At 40.9% G+C, this 21,498-nt stretch overlaps 6 protein-coding genes across 8 annotated transcripts; 3 read left to right on the forward strand and 3 right to left on the reverse strand.

Annotated features, from left to right (window-relative positions):
* Positions 1-38: 38 nt before the first annotated feature.
* sowahd (sosondowah ankyrin repeat domain family d) lies at positions 39-2,316 on the forward strand. The gene is made up of 2 exons (XM_079351956.1): positions 39-305; positions 500-2,316. Exon 2 carries the CDS (start codon positions 619-621, stop codon positions 1,594-1,596), a length of 978 nt encoding a protein of 325 aa, XP_079208082.1. The 5' UTR covers positions 39-305; positions 500-618; the 3' UTR covers positions 1,597-2,316.
* Positions 2,317-2,442: 126 nt separating this feature from the next.
* On the reverse strand, positions 2,443-4,574 carry rpl39 (ribosomal protein L39). Its single transcript, XM_079351959.1, has 3 exons — positions 4,467-4,574; positions 4,061-4,164; positions 2,443-2,638 (listed from the first exon to the last, which is right to left on the reverse strand). The coding sequence occupies exons 1-3, from the start codon at positions 4,467-4,469 to the stop codon at positions 2,590-2,592; spliced, it is 156 nt and encodes a 51-aa protein (XP_079208085.1). The 5' UTR covers positions 4,470-4,574; the 3' UTR covers positions 2,443-2,589.
* Positions 4,575-5,029: 455 nt separating this feature from the next.
* upf3b (UPF3B regulator of nonsense mediated mRNA decay) lies at positions 5,030-8,706 on the reverse strand. The gene is made up of 10 exons (XM_079353107.1): positions 8,465-8,706; positions 8,092-8,198; positions 7,898-8,004; positions 7,707-7,805; positions 7,173-7,283; positions 7,046-7,089; positions 6,753-6,941; positions 6,482-6,639; positions 6,077-6,398; positions 5,030-6,002 (listed from the first exon to the last, which is right to left on the reverse strand). The coding sequence occupies exons 1-10, from the start codon at positions 8,573-8,575 to the stop codon at positions 5,868-5,870; spliced, it is 1,383 nt and encodes a 460-aa protein (XP_079209233.1). The 5' UTR covers positions 8,576-8,706; the 3' UTR covers positions 5,030-5,867.
* Positions 8,707-9,394: 688 nt separating this feature from the next.
* On the forward strand, positions 9,395-10,898 carry ndufa1 (NADH:ubiquinone oxidoreductase subunit A1). Its single transcript, XM_079352267.1, has 3 exons — positions 9,395-9,651; positions 9,743-9,832; positions 10,752-10,898. Exons 1-3 carry the CDS (start codon positions 9,550-9,552, stop codon positions 10,770-10,772), a joined length of 213 nt encoding a protein of 70 aa, XP_079208393.1. The 5' UTR covers positions 9,395-9,549; the 3' UTR covers positions 10,773-10,898.
* Positions 10,899-11,581: 683 nt separating this feature from the next.
* Positions 11,582-16,286, reverse strand: nkap (NFKB activating protein). 2 transcript variants are annotated; one of them, XM_079352266.1, is made up of 9 exons: positions 16,110-16,286; positions 14,712-15,154; positions 14,243-14,323; positions 14,070-14,134; positions 13,890-13,979; positions 13,761-13,803; positions 13,471-13,671; positions 12,257-12,406; positions 11,582-12,054 (listed from the first exon to the last, which is right to left on the reverse strand). In XM_079352266.1, exons 1-9 carry the CDS (start codon positions 16,176-16,178, stop codon positions 11,880-11,882), a joined length of 1,317 nt encoding a protein of 438 aa, XP_079208392.1. In that variant the 5' UTR covers positions 16,179-16,286; the 3' UTR covers positions 11,582-11,879. The 2 variants fall into 2 exon arrangements, with proteins under 2 accessions (XP_079208392.1, XP_079208391.1); XM_079352265.1 differs by lacking the exon at positions 16,110-16,286 and adding an exon at positions 15,876-16,030.
* On the forward strand, positions 15,957-20,629 carry zbtb33 (zinc finger and BTB domain containing 33). Of its 2 annotated transcripts, none has more exons than XM_079352263.1 (2): positions 15,957-16,047; positions 17,213-20,629. In XM_079352263.1, the coding sequence occupies exon 2, from the start codon at positions 17,215-17,217 to the stop codon at positions 19,084-19,086; it is 1,872 nt and encodes a 623-aa protein (XP_079208389.1). In that variant the 5' UTR covers positions 15,957-16,047; positions 17,213-17,214; the 3' UTR covers positions 19,087-20,629. The 2 variants fall into 2 exon arrangements, with proteins under 2 accessions (XP_079208389.1, XP_079208390.1); XM_079352264.1 differs by having other exon boundaries at positions 15,987-16,065.
* Positions 20,630-21,498: the final 869 nt, after the last annotated feature.

Consider the following 21,498-nt stretch of genomic DNA (forward strand, 5'->3'; position numbering starts at 1 on the left):
CAAGACAAGCATACACTGCTATACTTCCTGCTTTGAGCCCATCAGTGGTCACATGTGAGGGATAATGGCCATTGGTTTTGCCTGAGATTAGAATGAACTTTGTCTCATTTCCTCTTAAAAAAAAAAAAAAAAAAGAGACTAGTCTTGACTTGGTTCTGTAGCACAGTCATTGTGGGAAAACAATCCCTAGAAGAACGAAATGCCCACTCTCCATTAGCTTAACCCCAGAGGTTTAATGGACTGGGACGGGTAATAGTAAGAGACATCATTGTGTTTTTAACGGGAGTGCACTTTGAACCGAACAGGTGAGTCACATTGTAATGGCGGCCAGTAAAAACATGTTAAAATGTGATTCTTATGGCTTGTAATGCATACTTTTCTTAAACTGTGTAAAAAGAGGAACTTAGGTTTTGGTCTTAATTACGGGTACATTTGCTTATTTTACTCACTTGAAAGATGTTTAGCTGTCCCCTACATGCATTTGTTTTTTGCTTTCCAGCTGACACGGGGTGAGTCCAGTGGAGAGGAGGGAAACTGTTCGCAGTGTATTATCTGACACTGATGTCCTCTGGGTGTTTTCTAAATAAAGGGAAGTTGCCTTGAACTCAGCCAAGCAGTATGTGTGACAGCAGATCGGATGATTCTGGATCTGAACCAGCTGTCAGCAATGCGGACGCCCACGGCAGCAGGAGGTCCAGACCGAGCAATGTTGTGGAGCGACTCTCTCGGTATGGCATGCAGGTCATGCCGGGTAATTTCCAGCAGCGTAGGTCGAGGCTGCAGAGGCAGAGAGAGGTCACAGACAGCTCTGCTCCCGGTGGGCTTCAGCAGAGAGAGGCTACGCTCACACCCGCTATGCGTAAAAAGTACCTGAAAGAGCTGCTTTTGAGCAACTCATCACATAGCGGTTTAAGCAGCGTGCTGTCCTCCACACAAACGGAGAGTGTGTCATCGGAGCAGGACGCAGACTGGGCTCTGTACCCGATGGAACACGCGTGGATGCTTAACGCCGTGGAGGGGAACTATGAAACCATCCTGGAGTTCATCTCCGCAGACCCATACCTCTTAACCAGGAAGGACTTCATCAGCGGGTACTCGGTCCTGCATTGGCTGGCCAAGAGAGGACAGGGTGAGACTCTGGTTAAACTTTTGCGCTTTGCAGAATCTGCAGGGATCCCTGTCAATGTGAACTTGCGGGGAAGCGGTGGGCTCACACCGCTGCACGTCGCCAGCATGCACAGGCAGTACATGGTTATCAAGCTGCTGGTGGGGGCATTCGGTGCCAACGTGGATACCATGGACTACAACGGCAGGAGACCCTGGCAGTATCTGGAGGGAAACGCCCCGCAGGAGATGAAGGAACTCCTGGGCACCTGGGACGATGATCACAGCAGTGGATGCGCGCAAATCAACAACAAAAACTGCAACAATAACAGCGCTGGCGCAGTGTACATGACCGTGCATGACGAAGTGGATTATGGAGAGAGAGAGGTGGAAAGTAACCCCTTTGACCGGACCAAGAGGGGGGGCAGCTGGAGGTTTGGGTCTCTGAGGAAGCTGCTACCTTCATTTTCATTCCTTGGAAACAAGAGCTGAGTGAATGAGACTGTCCTTTAAATATGTCTGTCATTTTCATGTTCAGTGAAATGCCACTGCTAAAGTCGTCCTCTGGCATATCCGCAAAGTCAGTGCTTACAGTGTACATTTAATTATGCTGGTATTTCTCTTGCTTGACTCAAGTGCTCTATATGAGTTTGTTATTGTAAACTCAGTGATCTGCCAACTGAAGTTGCAGTCATCTGGTTTTGAGGCTGTCTGAAACTCATGTTTTGTCCATTACCACATTAGTATTACTCAATACATATCCTACATCAGATGACAAACATTTGAAGTTTGACTGCTCATATATTGCATCCATAACTGTATTTGAGTGGTCGCAGGCCAACAAGGTTTGGCACTTTGTTCTAGTAAAAAAACACTTCTGCTCCTTTATTCATCCATTTTGTTTATTTTAACTGGACATGAATAAAAACCTGTATTCAATGAGCTTCTTTTCAACATGTCTTCTTGCTGACCCAGTTCTGCTTTAACGCATTTTAACATTTATTGCTGAGGCAAACATTTCCAACAGTTTGTGTAGTCCATCCACATCTCAGTTAACCTGTTTAGGCTCATTGAAAAGCGGTTTTCTTTAGCTCCGGCTACAAACTCAGTTTAATTTCCTGCCCACAACCTTCCATGAATACTGACTCGGGAAGAATTTTCTGTGGTCAAGAGGCTGAAACCCCCCCCTTCTTCTGAGTGCTTCTGTTTATACAGAGCTGTGTCAGCACCATCCCCCTCTTCATGGGATTTTTACTTTGTTGTGGAAAGTTTTGAAGTCTAGTTGAAGTTATAATAATTTCTCAACTAAACAAAGGCATAACAAAATGCACAGCATCATTTTCAGTTTGATCACAGATCTTTTATTGTCAAACATGAGTATCTGTACAAAACGACTGCTGCTCCCTCCCTGCGCTCAGGCCCAGCAGCTGGAGATCCTGGCAGATGTTGGGCTGGAGGGATGCTGGGGTCCACGGACCCTCATGTTTACAGGCCGAGCTTGGTCCTCCTCCAGTGTCTCCTCTTGGAGTTGTACCTGTAAACAAACAAGTCTTCTGGATTAGATCAAATTAAATCAAAAAAGCTTGTATGTCGGACATCAAGTGAAATCTGTGTATTAAACACAAGATACATAATGCATTCTTATTAACCACCATCGAAGTGTGTGTATCTGACGTTTTTGTATCTACAGTTATTTAATAAAGGACAACAGAGGAATTTTAACAAGAAAAAGGCCGAAATACATCCACCAGAAAGAGGAATCAAATGAAGTTGGCATGGCCACTTCTTGCTAAATGTTTTTGAATTAAGTATAGTTTTAATAGTTACAATTGACAAAAATCTCCACATCATGGGCAGGTTTAGCAATTCTTTTGCGAGTCCATTTCACAGTTACAAATCAAAAACATGACGTCACTTCTGGTTCTGATAACCAACAGGGTTTAAAATCACTTAAGATGGCATTTGTTAACGCACTTTTTAGTGCATGTAAACGGTTTTGAAATCTACTGTAAATCACCCTCAGCTATTATCCTTTCTCCACTCTACTAAATCATTGCAGCATTTTTAGGACCGGACCCAGGCTGCAGACGCTTCAGCAATGAGCAATACAGTAGAACTCCTTCAACAACGCAGATAAGCTGTGAAGGGCAAACGGTGCAATGTTCAGCTAACGGAGCATCCTGATCACAGACAGTGATCAGGAATAAGAGCTCTGCAGCAGAAAGATGCTCTCAGCAGGATTAATGACAGCACTCCACTGCAATGAAGAGCTGCAATTGCAGACCTGCTTTACATGACACTCACTGATTCTCCCTCGCATTAGTTATCCGGTCACACATCTCAGCACTTTAAAACAGAGCTAAAAGGAAGCTCAACAATGAAACTCAGGCTTTAAGTGTAATTTAAAACATTACCACTGAATAAACTTTAACACACTGTGCAGTGCAGGTAAATAAAACACCTGAGTAACCTGAATAATAAACGCAATCTAATACATCAGCCTAGTTGCAATGTGGCTTTTCAATATGGCAGTGTAATGTTTGTTTACTAGTATTCAACATTGCACATTTAAGTATGACACTGTACAATTTAATAGCAGCACAAACACCTTTAAAAGTCATGGTTAGAACAACCCTACAAACTCAGCCTGGTCTCTGGAGGACTTCTAACAAAAGCAGCACGAGTCTCAGCTGAGTTACAGAAAAGATAAAACACATTAAAAGTATGAAACCATTTTAAGAAAGAGTTCATGATACATTATCGAGCTAGTCTCATAAAGAATTGAACTCTTTAAAATGACAAGGCCTTTACAGCATCATGACACTGAAATGCTGCAGTCAGTTAACAGATCTGCTCTCCTATCCACATGTGGACTGTGTGCTTCAGTTGAACAGTAGGTTTAAAAAATATTCAACGTGATCTAAAGACAAAACACACACGTGGTTTATGAACTCACCTGATCTTGTTTCCAGTCTTCATTCTGATCCACTGAGGAATAGGCCTGTTTTGTTTCTGCTTCTTGGCGAGGAAGCGCTTAATCCTGAAAGTCTTGTGGGACGACTACAGAGCAAACAGAAAAAGATGAACGGATACATATAAAAAAACGTGTTAAATAAATACTGTCCACTGATCGATTAGGTGAAAACACGTAGAAGCTAGAATGCCAGGTACAGGATATAAGCTAACATGCGTAGCAACACAGACGGTGAGCCGGTTAACTTCGCTTTAACATGCTTTTATTCAATTATTTCAATCCTAATAAACATTCATGAAGCTTCGGGCACTTGTATATTAACGTTACAATGCATCTGTGCGGGTTAACATTTGATTCTGACATGGATGTTTAAAGATTTTGTATTTACCATTTTGCCCACAGTCCTTTCCCGACTATGGCGGTGGTCGAAGAGAGAGAAGGAAGTGACGTAGGCGTTTTATGCAGCGCGCGCCAACCATACAGCGACACCACGTGGACGGTTTTATTGTTGGATTTTTTAAAAGCAGATTTACTTGGAAAGTACAACTACTTGTTTCTGTTATACATCAGAGTTTAAGTTCAGCTTACAAAAAACTCCATGGATATTAAAAGGCTGAACTCTATACAGTAAATACTGTATGATAGATAGGCACTTCATAAATAAGAAATAACACAACCAAGCTTGGTGAAACAATGTTCTTTTAAACAGATTTTTGGACACAAGTTTGATAACCAGCTGAGATAGAAGGAAAAAAGAAAGGTACATAAAGTGGGGGCCCAAACACCTAAAAAGTTACAGAAAAATGGTTATTTATGGCATTTAGAAAAATATTTGGAGTCAAGTGTAATTTTAGAAGTGAATTGTGTTTGAAAACATATTTTCCAGGGTATGTAACAAGAACTCAACATGTCCACAATCAGCAAGAATTTAAAGACAAGACAGACTCGGGATCAGTTCAGTAAAGACTTCTTTTATTTCCAGTCAAAACTGTACATTAGCATTGCAAGCAGTCACATGTTCTCATGCTGTTTTCAGGTTACTGCATCACACATTCATGTCTCAGGAGATTTCAGGTTAGAAAAGAGGAAAAGGCCACAGATTTATCCCTCTGTCTGTCTGTCTGCATGCAGGCACGACTGTAACATGGCAGTCTGGTCAGAAATGGCTATTTCTCCTCAGTCGATTTATGAACTTATGAACGAAACACGTGATCTTGAAACCAGGAAAATTCAGGCTGTCTCTTTCGAGACAAAAAAAAAACTATTTTTGAGTTACAGACCACGATGAAAGTTCTGCACATTCTTTTTGGTTGTCTCGCTCTCCAGCGTAAACTCATAAGTAATGTGAAAGTGTACGCTTCCTTCTTAATATGTCAATGCTGCAACAAATGTTCCATTCAACACAGTGTACAAACAATATCAATGAGAAATGTTAACATATATAATCATTGGAAAGTTAAACACCTGTGGAGTTTTGGAACATCAGAGAAATAAGCCTGAAATAAGGTCACTTTGAGTTCACATGGTCCAAGAAAGTCTCGGCTTCACCTAACGTATCCTACAGCCAAACTCTTTCCAATGCTTACCATTCCTTTTCCAAAAAATAAAGCTACAGAGGCTCGTGTTTAGGCACTAAGAGGCTGCACAATCACATCTGTGCCTCTAAGACTGGGAGAGCCAGATCTGCAGTGCACGCCACCCTGAGGAGCCACATCACTGCTCTCAGCCTGACAGGCCTGCCTGTATCCCCTCACCTCACAACACTTTAATGCTATGGTTCGAAATCTGCTCAATCCTCTCCTTGGTCAGCCACTTTCTCTGTCTCAGCGTCTGGCTTTCTGTCATCAGAGTTGGATTCTCCTCCTCCTGTGGTTCGGTTGCGGCTTCTGGCCCCCGGTTGGTACAGTTGGATAGCAGGCCGGTCCTGATGCAAAGAAACAAAGATGTTAGAAATACTAAAAGAAAAAGGCTGCATATGTGAAGGGCTCGAGTTTTTACCTTGTTTCGTAGTCTCTCTCGTTTACCGCTGTCCTCCCTCTTGTTGTCTTTGACCGGTCTCTCTTGCCTCTCAGGGTCCACGGCGTTTTCACCCTTCTTCCTTTTCTCAAAAACTCGCTCCTTTTCTTTCCTGACCTCTTCATCCCTCTTCCTGCATGAGTTCTCTCCGTCCTGCCGTTCCCTCCTTCTACGACGATCTTCATCCTGACGCCTGAGGCGCTCCTTCTCTTTCTGGCGCCGTTCCTTCTCTCTGTCTCGTTCGCGCTCTCTGTCGCGGTCTGCCCCACGCTCCCTGAATTCCTTCCGCCCATCATCATCAGCTCTGTGTTTGAAGCAAAATGACAGTTTAAAACTCTGAACAAAGTGAGCATGCGGGTTTTATTTTGTATCACAAAGGCAACTAACTTCCTTCCTCGATCCTCCCTGTTTTCCATGTGCTGACGCCTTTTGTGATCAACACTCCCTGTGAATTTGTCCTCTTTATTTGGCTTCTCTGGTTTCTTGGCCTTTTCCTTGGGCTTCTCAGAATCAGCATCATCAGCTCTGTCCGGCTTCTTCAGGAGCTGTTCAATGAAGATATTTAAAAAGAACACAAACTCACATGAGATACAAGGTGGGTGTGTGTGTGTGGGGGGGGGAGTCGGGTCGCACTGTTTTCATGTACTGCAGTGCAAACCTTTATTTTTGGTTCTTCTTTAACTTGGTCCTTGTCTTTCTCTGATGGTTTCTCAAGTCTCTTCATCTTCTCCGCCTCTTTGCGTTTTCTTTTCTCCTCCTCCCTCCACTTACGACGCTCCTCATCACGCAGACGCTTGCGCTCAAGCTCCCTCCTTCGCCTCTCTTCTTTCTTTTCTTCCCTGATTCTCTAAACAGCATTAAAAAAAAAAAAACATGAAGCAACCTTCATCCAGCACAAAAAAAACATACGTCACTAGAACTACACAAATGTTTTTACCAGCACTTATTTACCTGTTTGTTCTTCAGGAAGTCCAGCAGAGGGGTTGTTTTCTTGGCTTAGAAGAGAAACAAGTGTGTTTAAAAATGTTGCTTTGGTTTTGTGTGTCTGAAAACAAAGTCATGTTTCAAGTCATCATACCAACAAGCTCCTTAGATTTTGCCTCAAGCTCTTCCAACAAGGTCTCAGGTGTTGATGCTACCTCCTTGTCATCTCCATTGTAATACTCCAGGAACTTCCTGTAATCAGGATCTGAAAGAAAACATACAATGTACTATAAAAAGACAACCTTCAGCTTCTGGTAAGAATTGGAAAAAATCTGAGTACTTTAAGGAAAGGGTATTTTCAGAATAGACCAAACCATAAACTCCAGACTAGTTAACAAAACTTAAACACAAGCAAAGCTATAATCCAGAATATTTAAAAGAAAATATGTTAACAAGGTTACACATAGAAAATGTTTATTTATTGCATGGATAAAGGAAACCCATGTGCACCATACAAACCCACATCAGATCTTATTTTATCCCCATAGACAGACCATAACTACGAACATGTTATTTTATATATGAACCAGGTTGTGTAAACGCTGCTATAAAGTTTTATTGTGATCTTTAATACGATGACGATAAAGAGTCTATCCATGTAGATGGACACGATGAGTTATTCAAGTACCTTCAGCGATTGTTCCACATTTAGTGTCCTTTTTCTTACTCCTTTTCTTGGCAGTCTTTTGAAAAGGTGCAAACTCTACGACAGCAGGATACTCCTGTCCTGTTTGAGAGACAATGTGGAGAATTTAAGTTGTCAGAATATGTACGAGGAGAGTGTGTATATACTTCACAGTTAATGTACACTTTTCATACCTCTATTGTCAATGAACACATATCCATCAAATCGGTCTCTGAAGAGAACTATGTCCTCTTGATATTTGAAATTGATGTAAGCCCTTGCGAAGAGGTGTGGGTAGAGGCTGGATGGACAGAAAGAGGACAGTCAGTTTAAAACATCAGGAGTCACTGTTAGTCGTGTACATGGACAAACAGGGACATGACTTCACCTGGTGTCATTAGAGAAAAACTCCAGGTAATCAACATCTGGCAGAGGTTGTAACTGCTCCTCCAGCTCCTCCTTGGTGAGACTTGGTGGTAACCGTCTAATCACAATCTGGGAAAAGATTAATAACCATTAAATTTTTTAAAGATTATTGATGTTTTGATAGTTGTTTGTTTAGATAGTGGCCAGTCTGAATAGTGAACAATTGGATCATATTAGCTTGCACTTAGAGTTAGTCTGTTTAACATGTTTAGATCTTAAGCTTACCCTAAATAAGGAAGTGGACTTAACCAAAAACAACAACAACAACAACAACAAGCCATTACGTTAACTGACGACTTGTAGCAACCTTAGCTAACGTAGCTAGCAAGTTTTACCTTTGTCATGGCCTCTTTCTTTTCCTTTGGCTTCTCCATCTTTTCTACATCTTCGCCCTTTATTTCCACCCTTTTGTCTTTGGGTCGAGTGTTTTCCTTGTCTTCCTTCATAGTTGAAATGCTGTGGATCTCATACCGCCACACTTGTTTACTTTCCGTAGCAAGTTAGCCAGCCAGTAAGCAACCGAGCTAATGCTAACAGTAACTTCCTCTCAGAGCGGGACCTGCAGTTCCTCTGCATGGCCACCAGAGGGGGCGCTGTCGGCGAATAAAGGCGGGTATAAGTCTGTATTACATTTATATGATATAATCATGAATATTTGCTTTGCTTCGTGATCTTTGTATGTTTTTGTACAGTTGTTTCGTCTTTTGGTTAAGACTTTTTCCTGAAATAAACCATTTTATATTCCCTCTGTTCCATGAACAATCTTTTAATCGTTTCACAAGAGAGTTTTGACTTGTGATAAACTGATAACATTTTAATTCCATCTTAAATCTGTATTTTCTTAAATAGTTTTTAAGGCTTTTTCACTATAAAGAAATAAAACAATGCATACAACTTAATGTAAACTTAATGTAAAACCAATAATATTCATTATAAATAAATTATAAATGAAGTTTAGAAAAAGAAGCAAACAATACAATTCAAATCACATGTAATGTATGATATTTACATCTCGACATATTTACACGCACGTATAAAATATAAATTGCCTTAAAAAAAGAACATTTCTTGGCCATTGATTTGACTGTGAAGCCATCAACAAAGACTGATTGTGAAAAACAAAAAAAAAAGCACACAACAAGTTAGAGCTGAACCTAGAACATTGTAGGGGATATTTATTTTATCTTCGGAAAATAAATTCCACACTCCTGCCTGAATGTGGCGCTAATGTACTTAATCGTTTTTAGCCATCTACCAGAAACCAACAGGAGAAGAAGAATCTCTTCCGCTAGCGCATAGGTCGTCATAAGGTCGACATTTTGTTAGCCTCTTAGCAAAATAAACTGTTAAAGGACAGTCTGTAGACAACTTGGTGTTGTTAAAGTGTCTCGCTGTCTCTTGACAGTTCAAGATTTGAATCATGTGGTATGAAATCCTGCCTGGCCTTGCCGTCATGACGGTGTGTTTGATCATTCCTGGAGTCGCCACCGCTCAGATACACAAGTTCACCAACGGAGGCAAGGTGAGGAGAATCTGAAAACCTCCTATCTGGACTCAAACACACTAACTAACTACGGGCTTTCTGTTTTCTGTATGGCGTGTTTCCCCTGTAGGAGAAGAGAATAGCTCGGGTCCCGTGGCAGTGGTACCTGATGGAGAGAGACAAGAGAGTGTCCGGAACAGGAAAACACTTTGAGTCCAAGGTGAGTGTGTCAACAGGAGCGCAAATATAAACACAAACATGAAGAAAGCATGTTCTATAAAATTATGATTTAGATTATTTCGCACGTCCTTCTCCCAGCTAACAATGATCAAAGCTAAGGCTTATTATCTATACACATGTTTAAGACCAAACAGATGGACCTCAGTTAAAAAAGAGAGGAAGATGTGAGTTACAAAGGCATATGTGGAAAGTATTTCTACTCCAAATATAATAGATAATATATGACGATGGAATCATCTTTATATGTAAAACATAAATTAAATGTTTTGAAGTGTATTTATTATGGGCTGTAGTAGGAATAGACATTGAGGTGGTCTTCCATCAGAAAATGGCATCATTCTGTCTGATTCAACGACACAGGTGACACATTATACTCCTCCTCAAACAGGATTTAAGAGACCGGCTTAAAATGTTGAGCCATAAAGGAGAAACCTAACGCTATATAACGTTAGATTGTTGTACGTTTAATATTAAAAGGAGACGGATACGAGCATCAATGGTTACAATCCTAGAACAAGAATTTCTTAAGAAATGAGGGCTGAGCAGTAAGGTCGCGCCCCACATGAGGAGTCTAGACTCCCAAGCAGGCGGCCCTTCTACAAGACTAACCCGTGTGTCTTTTCAAACATCCAACTAAATCTTTCAGAGAGATTAGCTGTGTGAGTAAAGGATCTGCATGCACACAGGAGTTTCAAATGTTGAGCAGATGAAGCCTGATGTTGAAATGAGGACAGTGAAAGTAGCACATATCTCCATATCCTCACGCTCTGCATTATTGTACAACACAGGCTCATTATTAAGATGCACTTGGTACTATGCTGTATTATTATTTGTACTTTTATTATTGTCACTATTTTGTGTACTCGTGGCTCATGTTGATCATGTCTTTTCCTCAACAGGGACTGGAGAACATCCACTGAGGATGAATATGAAGACCCTGTGCTCGAGTTGTACATCAGAAGATTCTAGTTCACATTCAACTTTTTGTTTTTGCAGCTTTTTAAGGCCAATGTGTCCCTGTCCTCAATAAACTGTTCCATACTGGACACCATGGGACTCTTGACTCATGGCTCATTTCAAAAGAGAGACCAGATTATAGTTGTCTGACTACATACATACACGCGCACGCAAGTGAATGCATTTCATCCGTTGTTAATAATCAAGTGTTGTAGTTAGTGAATCTTTAAAAAAGCTCTCCTGAGACTAAACCCTCCGTGTCAATGTAATGGTTGTGATATTATTTTTTAGTAAATAAATGGAGGCTCACAGACGGATTGCTGAACATGTCAGAGTTTATGACTTGGTACAGAAATGTGGAGTTGTCTCTTGGGACTTTCAGGTCATGTAATGGACGCCTTCCAGGACTTTTCTGACAAATCAAAATGTATTATGTCGTTAATTGATCAAGAAAATAAACCGAGCCCCTCTGTTGGTCCATGATGTCAACATGAACAAATCCATTATTTCCATTCAGTAAACGTTGGATTTTCCAAATTGCTATCATCAGCTTCAGTGACCTAGTTAACATAGAGCAGAACACTTGTAATTGTCATGATGCTGAATCTCGTGTTAAAAAGATTGTTTGAATTCAGCGGTTCAGAAAGGGGTTTTCTAGCAGTCAGGAGTTGAAAGATTTATCAGAGGTTAAAACAGGAAATTAAAGGGTACTCGACTTGAATGGAAATCTCCCTTATTCAAGGACTATTAAAAGTAAAACGGGAATACGAGATAAGAGAGTAATGAAAGTTTATTTACAGTTCCAATCTTAACAATTTGTAAATGTGTACAAGAGAAAATAAAGGTTGAACAACTGAAAGGAAAGACTACCTCCGGTGAGTAACGAGGATAAAGAAAATGACACAAACGAGAACCTTTCTTAGACTCAGTCACATTTCTTTACAGTTCAAATCCTCTCTCACTGCTGTACGTTTAAAAGTAACTCACTAGGCTGTCCTCCGAAAAACAAAACCTTTATCAACATCACGAAAGTAAAAGATGTCCAATAACCGAGTGAGAGCTGCAGTGGTTTACTTCTCCTCCTTGCCTTTGGTTTTGCGGTACACCATCTCCCTGAAGCTGGACAGGATCTTGCTCTCTCTCTTCCTCCTCTCCTCCTGGTTGAAGGAGGCCAGAGCTCTCTTTTCGTCTGCGCTGTAGATCTGGTTTTCCTTTCTCAGACGCACAGCCTCCATACGTCGATGTCTGCGGGGTCACAGACATGAAATCAGTCCCTCATATCGCTGTGTTACTGACAGCTTTAGGGTTAAATACCGTCTATAATTCAAGTAATAAATGCACATTGATGTGATTATTGTGGAAACTTCAGAAATACCTCAATACTTGAAAAGCCAAAGAGCAAATTGATTATTCACAAATTATTATCATCCTATTAAATGTGGCGTACCTGCTACCGCTCATCACGTAGCCAGATTTCTCAAAGTTTGCAATCTCATCGCTGGTGAGGCCGATTTCTCCTCTTCTGGGGATACGTTTGCCTGCTTTCACGTACTCAGCCATCGCAGCACCTTCACCTGGCAACAGTGCGTGGCCAAAACTGGAAGATGAGACGAATACACGTAAGCAAAGAGCCAGAAAGTACTGTTAAATAACACATTATATCAGAATGAGGATTACATATACAAGGATCTTTTTCTTTGGGTATAATAAATGAAAAAAAAAAAAACTATTTTACTGCAGGACTCCTCCTGTAAAAGAATTTAAATAGAAGTAGGCAAAAATATAAGAAACAATATGCAAAATATGAATTTTTGAAATCTAAGGGCAAAAAAGTGAGATGCTAGTGACCCACAAAAGACAAAGTCTGCAGTGTACAGAGACAACAGCTGAGTGCAGTAACAAATGCAGTCTGATATAGAGGGTAGTTTCCTGCTTCTTGGAAATGTAATGACCTGTTCGTCACACAGCCAGTTATATTAAGAAAAACTTCTAGGAGTGTAATCAATATTACTTATTTCCTATCTTTACCTCATGATTACTTCACAAAATTCTTTCAGACAATTGCAATTGTTTTTATTTGTCAAACAAACTGTTCAAAATTCATCAATACTCAAATAACAACTATATAAAAACTGAATTGAACAAATTCTGAATTGACGTGAGTTGGCAGCGTGAGCTTAAATAGCGTGTCCATGAGGACGCACGTTGTCGTAATGAGGTAAATGGCAACATTCACAGAGTAACACTGAGGGCTAACGTGCAGATGTTAGGCGGGAATTCGTTTACTGTGTTCATTGTCTCAGTTCACCGTCGCAACTTAGCATGCTAGACCTTGATGAGAATCTGTAAACACGAAGTACAGAGGAGGCTGATGTGGTTGTCTTCGGTTTTTACAGGTGTTCAGTCATAATGATTTGAGTCTTACAGTCTCAGTCAAACTGCTTAATAAGATGACCTACCCACCTGAGGACAAGACGTGAAATCAACCTGAATGATCGGACAAAATGTTGTGATTGGTCGATTACATATCGATTACATATCGACCAATCCCGAAACTCTGACTGACTGGTAGCACAAGAGGTAAAGTTTCAGTCACTGTTGTGTTAATTGGATTATAATTGTAGTTTAATGTGCTGGTATAGAAGAGAACATTAGACTCACTCCAAAGGTCTGTCGTCCTGGGACATGTGTGTCAGCGGAGCTTCGGGGCCGACCACGTGTTCGTCCATGCAGGTTTTCTCCACCCACATCACCCCATTAGGATCCTCCTCCTCTTCCTCCTCCTCCTCGGACTCCTCACTGCTGGAGTTGCTGGACTCTTTTCGGCTCTTCTTCGCCTTCTTTTTCTTGGATTTCTTGGATCTGTTCAGAAACACAGGATGGTTTTCGTTCGTCGTTGAGTCCCTTTGTCTGTGAAAGAAGATGGCCTATGGGTTTATTTATGAACCTACTTTTTACTCTTCTTTTTCTTTTTCTTCTTCTTCACTTCTTCTTCTGAAAAAACAAACAAAAAAACACGATTGATCAGATATAATTCATTAATAAGACTTCTCCTAAATTTTGTCACTTTCTTTTACCACCTGAGTCTGATTCCAGATCGCTGTCCTCAGAGTGCTTTTTGCTCTTTTTCTTCTTGGATTTCTTCTTCTTCTTCTTCTTTTTCTTCTCTTCTGTGAATGAAAGACGATGTTGTCAATGTCCTCGTTAATTCAAACTCAACCCAACACGATTGCGCTGCTCAAACAATGTGCAAGCTTTACCTTCTGAGCTCGACTCTGAGCTGCTGTTTTTCTCGTCCTCTTCAACTGGTGTAAATTCATCAGAGCTGGAGGAGACAAAGAACTCATTAAAACAGCAGAACAAACATGTAAGGTTTACAAAAAAATAAAGATGGTGAACGCTGCCCACGCATCAATCAGAAACCATGACTTACTCTGGCTCCTTCACTCTTGGAGAATATCCCCAAACTTCTGGACAGCCCAACTCACCAATCCTCTCCCTCTCTTGCAGACGCCTGTAACACACACACACACACACACACACAGACCGTCAGCATTCATATCTGATAATCTCTCAAATTTAAAGCAGGGATAATCCATGTTTTACATTTCAAACATATTGCGTTGTGCTTCTCAATCACAAATACCGTCTGAATCTTAACTACTCAAACAGTAATGAACATCATGGATCAGTAATCTGCTGATTCCGATTCGTTGACTTATCATTAGCAACACATACACATCGCTTGATGTAAGGTTGCTTGAGCACTTTGGTTAAAGTAAATAAATAAGGATGTATGTAATGGTGGCTCTGCAGTTTTCTGTCGACATGTTTATTATTATTTTAATGTGCAGCACTTGTTGTTTATTTAATCAAATAAAATGGGATGTTTAAGGACTCACCTTGCAATGAAAGCCTCTTGTCTCTGTCTCTGTGCATCGTCCCTCTGCTGCTCATAGTAGTAATCATCTTTGAAGCTGCCGTGGTTCGGAGGACCGTCCCGCTGATCGGACCAGTGGCTGTGACTGTGGCTGACCGTGTTGTTGTGGCGCTCTCTGGACCTGGACCTGGACCGGCTCCGTCGTGGGGATGCTATGCGTATCCGTCTCAGGGTTTTTGCCTCTCGGAACCGGTGCTCCCGTTCTTCTCGTTCCCTCTCCCTGTTGCGTGGCTTCGGGAGTTTGGGCCCGAAGCTGTACGGAGACAGACTCCTATCACGGCTGTCGTTGCGGTTGCGGCTCCGGGATCGAGTCCTGGGTCTCCGGGTTCGAGGACTCCGAGGTCCCGCACTGCCGTCAGAGCTCGACCGATCCGAGTGAGGCATGACTGCTGACTCCCTGAGAGCCTAAAGGAAGACACTAAATCAGTATGAAAACTTTATTATCGGAGACACACGCTACCATTAACTCTGTTTTCACTGCGCAGATTAAAAAAAAAGGAAGTCTGAAGCGTCCGGCACCGGAAAGAAACCTTTGCTATGGCGCACATGGTTCCGGGAGAATTAATTTTGTAATTATCAAACTAAAAACGGAATTATCTGACACATCACAACCATGTATTAATCATAGTTAATGTATATTTATTGTGATACTGTAAAGTCGTGTCAAGTATTGTTTTCCGTAAAACATTAGTTGTGAGCGCGAGCAAGCTTTACATTTAAATAGTGTTAAAACGTATAATAATAATAATGATAATAAATCACGAAATACAGTTGCATTTTTAAATAGATTTTTTTATTTGTTCGTGCTTTAATATATGTATTTTAATCGACGGTCGGCACAATAAAAGGAAAGACAAAACAGCACATTCTCATTTTATTAAATAAAAAACAATCCTTTTGGACCAGCTGGACTGAAAGCTACATTAAAATCTCAAACTGATTATGTTATCAATTAAGTGTCTTTTTTTATTTTAAAAAGCTAAAACCAATGAACCGGATGTTATCTTAATGCCACACGTATGGTGACAACAAGTTAAAACATTCAGCTGAAATAACACCTGGTTATTACTTTAACACAGCTACATGTCTGAATCTATAATGTTTCCTTTATTGTTAATTGACTTACATGACATGACGTTTTCAGTGTAATTTGTAGTTTTTCAATGAATGATAGCGCCTCCTTGTGGTTGATCATTAAATGAGTTTAGTGCAGTCTGTTGTTAGCCTTTGTCTGTAGCCTGTTAGCATAAGTTACCACAGTCGGCTGAGACCCCTGGCAGGAAACACCTGGGCAGCAGGTAAAGAGACTAAGCTCAGTGTGTAATGGTTTAATTATATATTTATTATTAAATGTTAATACTTGGCGGTGAAAAGCTCCTGTAAGAAGAGTCTGATGTGAAGCTAGCATGCTACAGGCCGCGCTTTTCATTAACACGGAAGGAGAAACAGACAGCTAATGTCAGTGCGAGCTAATAGTCAACAGGAAGATATAATAAAGAGTATAAACATCAACTCGAGTTTGTCCGTATAGAAAGCCAATCACCCAGAGTGCAGGAGAATTCTCTCCATGCAGAGACTTAAATATAAGCTAGTCATGGTAACTATAGCAACAAGCTAACGTTGAACTGTCGATGGCTGAGTTAATGGTATTGTTAGATGACCCTCACAATGTGTCTATTATTATTTATAAGACTATTAAAAAGGGATTTTAACGCGTTCACTCTCATTGTTCACGTTTCCTACATGTCCTAAACTATAGCTGGTTTATTAAACAATGTCAACAACAAGATAAAGAAGTAAACAACGCAGGTTTTATTGTACACTCTTTGATTAAATCTCATGTTATTCTGAGGCACAGCAGTTAAGATTGCATTTTGTTGAAGGTGATTGCATTTTGTTCCAAATATTAAAGGAATAGTAAAGCCTTCCACATATTTGAATTTAAAGTGTCAGCGTCATATGGTTTGTCTGTCATCTAAGGATGGCACCTTTTAATTGAAAATATTAAAATTAACCTAAAAAACATGGTTTGGAAAGGATCCAAGTTGGATTCACCCTGTAAAAAACCTGTAACACCAGCTTTATGGACAATGACTCAATACACCTACATAAGACACTTTGCAATAAAACTAGCATCATAATGATCAGACCTGTCGGACTTCAGGTAGTATATGACTGTTAATGTTTTAAGAAGCTAAAGGACTAAAAACTGAAGGTCATACATGTATGGCACACACAATCAGAAACAAAGTAAGATTATTATTTTTTTTATTTTTTTTTAAGATTCCCTTGGGCAAAATGTGTACAAGAGTGCAAAGTGTGTCTATGATATTAGTTCGCTCAAAACAGGATAATGAGGAAATACAAGCTCACTTAACTGTCATTTGTTGTTGAAGCAACTTATATCAACAAACCATCCTGTGCATTCAGAAGTATGATTCTGATGTATTTGTCTCTCTACAGATATGCCAAGTCTAAAGCTGATATCTGCGACCGACACACAGTATTCAGCAGCTGTTCTGAAGTCCATGAACGAGCAGCGGAATAATGGGTTATTTTGTGATGTCACCATTATTATACAGGACAGGAAATTTAGAGCTCACAAGACAATCCTGTCTGCTTCAAGTACATATTTCCACCAGCTCTTCAGTGTAGCTGGACAAGTGATTGAGTTGAACTTCATCAGAGCGGAGATCTTCGAAGAGATTCTCAACTACATTTACAGCTCCAAGATTTTCCGTGTCCGCTCTGACATGCTTGAGGAGCTCATAAACGCTGGACAAATACTCGGCGTCAAGTTCATTGCAAACTTGGCGACCCCTTTATCTCAAGTCAAAGGTCTACCGGGTTTGTCGAAAGAGGCGGAAAACAAAAGCGGCACATCCACAGAGATGATGCCGATGATCACGGAGTCTTTCTCGATATCCGCGGAGGAATTCAATCAGACGAGCAAACCTGCAGGGAACGACGACGACGACGACTCGGACAGCGATGTTATGTTTGTCTCAAAAACAGATGCCCAAACGAGAGCGTCAAACCAGAAAGCCACCTCTGATGAGGTGATAGATGTGGATTCAGCTGATTCAGAAGATGTAGCGTCAAAGCAAAAAAAAGAATCAAATCATGCAAGCGAAAACCCGAAAGAGAAAGCCAGAGTGAACTTGAAAATGTATTCTTCAAAGTCTCGGGTTGACAGTTGTACAACCCAGAGTTTGCCGAACAGCAGCCCTCTGCGCAGTCCAGACAGCAGCTCCAACAGCTCCTCTTCCCCTGCGAGAGTTTTCTCAGGAAGTGCTCCTGCTACACCTGCCAGGTCGAGCAGTTTCACCCCTGAGCCCTTGACTGCCCCTCAGCCCTCTGAGAATAGTGACATAATAGGAGTCCAAAAGAAGCATGTCGCTACTGCAACCGAGCAGGGTGATTTCAAAATACGGCTCCTAGATGTGTCTGTCCCTGCAAGCCAAACTAACGTTGTCAAATCGGGTGTAGCAGAAAAGAAAACGGTGACGCTCAACACAGCCACAGAGATTGATTCAATTTCATCCGGGTGTAAAGTCTATGCTAATATTGGAGAAGATACATACGACATTGTCCCGGTGAAGGAGGATCCAGGGGAAGGAGGCTCTAAAGCCAATAAAGGGAAGAGGACGTTAATGTCAACGCCTTTAAAACTGTGTGATAAAACAGCGGCGTCAATGAACAGCAGCCCAAACAGTAAGAAGAACAAACTGGAGCTGGAGGATCACTACGAGCTGATCATGGATGGGAAGACCTTCTACGTGTGCATCGTCTGCAAACGCCCCTACGTGTGTCTGACGAGTCTCCGGCGTCATTTCAACACCCACTCGTGGGAAAAGAAGTACCCGTGCCGCTACTGCGACAAGGTCTTCGCTCTGGCCGAGTACAGAACTAAACATGAAATCCACCACACAGGAGAGAGGCGCTACCAGTGCTTGTTGTGCAATCAGATGTTCCTAAACTACCAGGTACTCTCCACCCACTGCAAGACAGTCCACAACCAGGATCCCAGCGGGAGGAAGGAGAAAGACGACAAGGACAACAACTTGTACCGACTGCTGCCTTGTAAAACGGTGCAGATGAAGTCGTACTCTTGGGCGACCGGTGGGGAGGGGGTGCCTGTCATATCGGAGGATGGCAGCGTGCATCACATAAGCAGCGTCAGCGGAGACATGCAGTCCTCCACACAGACCAGGATGTTGAACTGGCATGACATCTTCGTGGAGCCTGACGCTAACCCTGGTCCGCCGTCGGCTATGAACACTCCTCCTCCTCAGGGAGCCACAGAATTTGACTTTGTAATACCGGAGACCTACTGAGCTACACCTGCGCTCTGGTACATGTGCCTTTTAGGTGCCCCATCCGCACAACCACTGTTTTTTTTTTTTGTTTGTTTGTTTTTTTTTTAAACGTCATTAATGTTCTTTTGTAATCCTCCATCGTCTCAGCATCAAGTAGTCACTCTGTTTAGCACAGCGTTTTCAGCTATACTTCACTCCGTTTTGTCAGTCAAATTGGAACCTGTTAAGAAGCTTTGATTCTTTTCGTCTCTTCCTTATTCCTTTATCAGCGAGCACATGTCGTGTACCTTAACTGCAAGAAGCAGTTTATTGAACTTCAATAAGTGTCAGCCTGACTTCAAATTTATGTAGCCGATTACGCTAGTCGTGTTTAAGCCTCGTTCCTTTAAGTTTTAACTTCACCATTTAAACAGATGAGGGATTTAAGGGAGGCAAACAGCTCCTCTCAACACTCCTCTAAAAACAGACGTTAATTTGATAACTTGAACTCAGTGTACCAAGAAATAGTGGTTCTTGGTAAAAGATTTACGAACGGTGGAAGCCTTTTTGAGAGACTCATTTGTAAATTTTACAGCCTGTAATGCTGCTTCTGTTGTGCAGCTGTGTGTACAATGACAAAGCATAATAAATCCAAAGTCTTGAGATTTGACTTTGAATACTTTAACCGAGACATAACTACATAACACATGTAAGAGGGAGACGGAGCAACAAGTTGCAGTAGGAACAGGAAATAAGACGGCACCTTAACACGTGTAACTCAGCGAGAGTGATATTCATGTTTTTTTTTCTCAGTGATAATTCTAGCGTCTTAGAAGTCATGACTAAAAAAACTCATCCACATGATGAAAATAATGGGCAAGAACTAAAAGCAGCAAAAGGTTGATTAAACTAAAATAGAAGTAGGGATACTTATCCAAAATGGTCTTAAGTGTAACCAGGTGACTCTTCTGTCTTTCAGCACTGGATGCATCTACGCATGTGTTTTATCTGTATAAAAGAAATACGCAGAGTGATGAAATAAAAAGGTTTCTCATGTGTTTAGTCCGTCAGTTATGTCAACACTTTGGGCCAGATTGACTCGAGCCATTCCTGTTTCTGTATGTAACAATATGAGTTATGTTTGAGTTTTGTGAACATTGATGATCCTTTATCTGGGCAAGAGTTTACGCTCCTGTGGCTGGAAGAAGAATTTCTTTTGTCCAGGAAACAAATTCTGTGTTACTCTAAGACACCTGTACATTTTTATTTCTGATGTTGAAACTTTTTTTTCCTTCTAAATTGGATGCTAAAATCTGCTGACTGCATAATATAGGGTAGGGATTTTTTTTTAAACTATTGTGATATTAGAATTAATATTTAAAGAGGATATGGACAGCTTGAACATATAGCACTTAGAGTTGGACCAGACAGAAGACTTTGTAAAGACTGTTGCCTTTTCACTTTATTTGTTTTCCATTGTTGTCAAAGTGTAGTGATTGATCGGTGTGATTGGGGAAAAATGAGAACAACCATGGATCCATTCTGTGTCCTTCAATAAAATCCATACATGTTTTTTAATGAACAGGTTAAAAATGATGTGAATTTTTAGATTTGTATCGGTCAATTTATCAGTTTCAGATGTCTTTTAATGTTTAAAATAGATAACTAGTTCTGCTGACATTGCATTGCACAATTTTTTTTTCTTTAAGCTATAAGGGAACGGTAAATAAATTGTGCTTTTTCTATTTCCAACTTAATTGTCTTGCTCTACCAGCATATACAAATCTGCTATTTTTTAAAAGTGGGTTGAGTGGATGCAATGTTGCTTCTTCTGCAGCATCCACAGGTGAAAAACACTGGAAACGAAAGCGATCAAAATGCAATCACAAGTAGAAGAAAGGGACAACTGATTAAAAGTCACTATGTTGTAAGTTAAACAAACAGACCTCACTCTTTCGTGTGATCCACTGTCCCACTTGTGAAGGGCCTTAAACCCCTTGTTACTCTGATGTCGTTGAGGTAAACAACACATGCTAGCATCCCTTCAGGGTGGCTTGATTTAAATACTACTGCTAGCTTTCTCCCTGAGACAGTGTTGACATGCTAATCATTGGGTGTAGATCGAGTGTTTCACCAGAAGATGGTGCAAAATTGCAGATTTTTTAAGATATGAGCTCTTTATCTTCAGGCGTCATTCAGTTTTGGGAATCAAATTGAAGACCTCTCATAGCTTTCATCCTTACTTCATAATAGGGTACTTTAAATGTATTAAACAACTGGAGGTGGCCATACCTCATGACCCCAGTTTACAAGTGACACTAAACTTAACCCTGTTCCAATTCATTGCAGATGTCAGCCATTGTAACTAACACAACAGGATGGTTTCCTGACACATTTGAAATATGTGACTGTGTAGATGAAGCGTCTGATTATGTTTGAATTTTTTTTTTT

Source organism: Symphodus melops, assembly GCF_947650265.1.
Source record: "Symphodus melops genome assembly, chromosome: 9".
NCBI classification, from domain to species: Eukaryota; Metazoa; Chordata; class Actinopteri; order Labriformes; family Labridae; genus Symphodus; species Symphodus melops.

Bases quoted from the DNA above. Each gene is read 5' to 3' on its own strand.
- sowahd (XM_079351956.1), top strand. From the start codon at position 619: ATGTGTGACAGCAGATCGGATGATTCTGGATCTGAACCAGCTGTCAGC.
- rpl39 (XM_079351959.1), bottom strand. The intron at 2,639-4,060 runs GTGAGTTCATAA...GTTTGTTTACAG, and splicing joins AAGACTGGAAACAAGATCAG to GTACAACTCCAAGAGGAGAC.
- upf3b (XM_079353107.1), bottom strand. From the start codon at position 8,575: ATGAAGGAAGACAAGGAAAACACTCGACCCAAAGACAAAAGGGTGGAA. The intron at 7,284-7,706 runs GTACTTGAATAA...GTTTTCTTTCAG, and splicing joins ATGTGGAACAATCGCTGAAG to ATCCTGATTACAGGAAGTTC. The intron at 6,399-6,481 runs GTTAGTTGCCTT...CTTCAAACACAG, and splicing joins AGGGAGGATCGAGGAAGGAA to AGCTGATGATGATGGGCGGA.
- ndufa1 (XM_079352267.1), top strand. From the start codon at position 9,550: ATGTGGTATGAAATCCTGCCTGGCCTTGCCGTCATGACGGTGTGTTTG. The intron at 9,652-9,742 runs GTGAGGAGAATC...TTTCCCCTGTAG, and splicing joins AGTTCACCAACGGAGGCAAG to GAGAAGAGAATAGCTCGGGT. The intron at 9,833-10,751 runs GTGAGTGTGTCA...TTTCCTCAACAG, and splicing joins GAAAACACTTTGAGTCCAAG to GGACTGGAGAACATCCACTG.
- nkap (XM_079352266.1), bottom strand. From the start codon at position 16,178: ATGAAAAGCGCGGCCTGTAGCATGCTAGCTTCACATCAGACTCTTCTT. The intron at 14,135-14,242 runs GTAAGTCATGGT...TGTCTCCTCCAG, and splicing joins CCAAGAGTGAAGGAGCCAGA to CTCTGATGAATTTACACCAG. The intron at 13,980-14,069 runs GTAAAGCTTGCA...TTTCATTCACAG, and splicing joins CTCAGAGTCGAGCTCAGAAG to AAGAGAAGAAAAAGAAGAAG.
- zbtb33 (XM_079352263.1), top strand. From the start codon at position 17,215: ATGCCAAGTCTAAAGCTGATATCTGCGACCGACACACAGTATTCAGCA.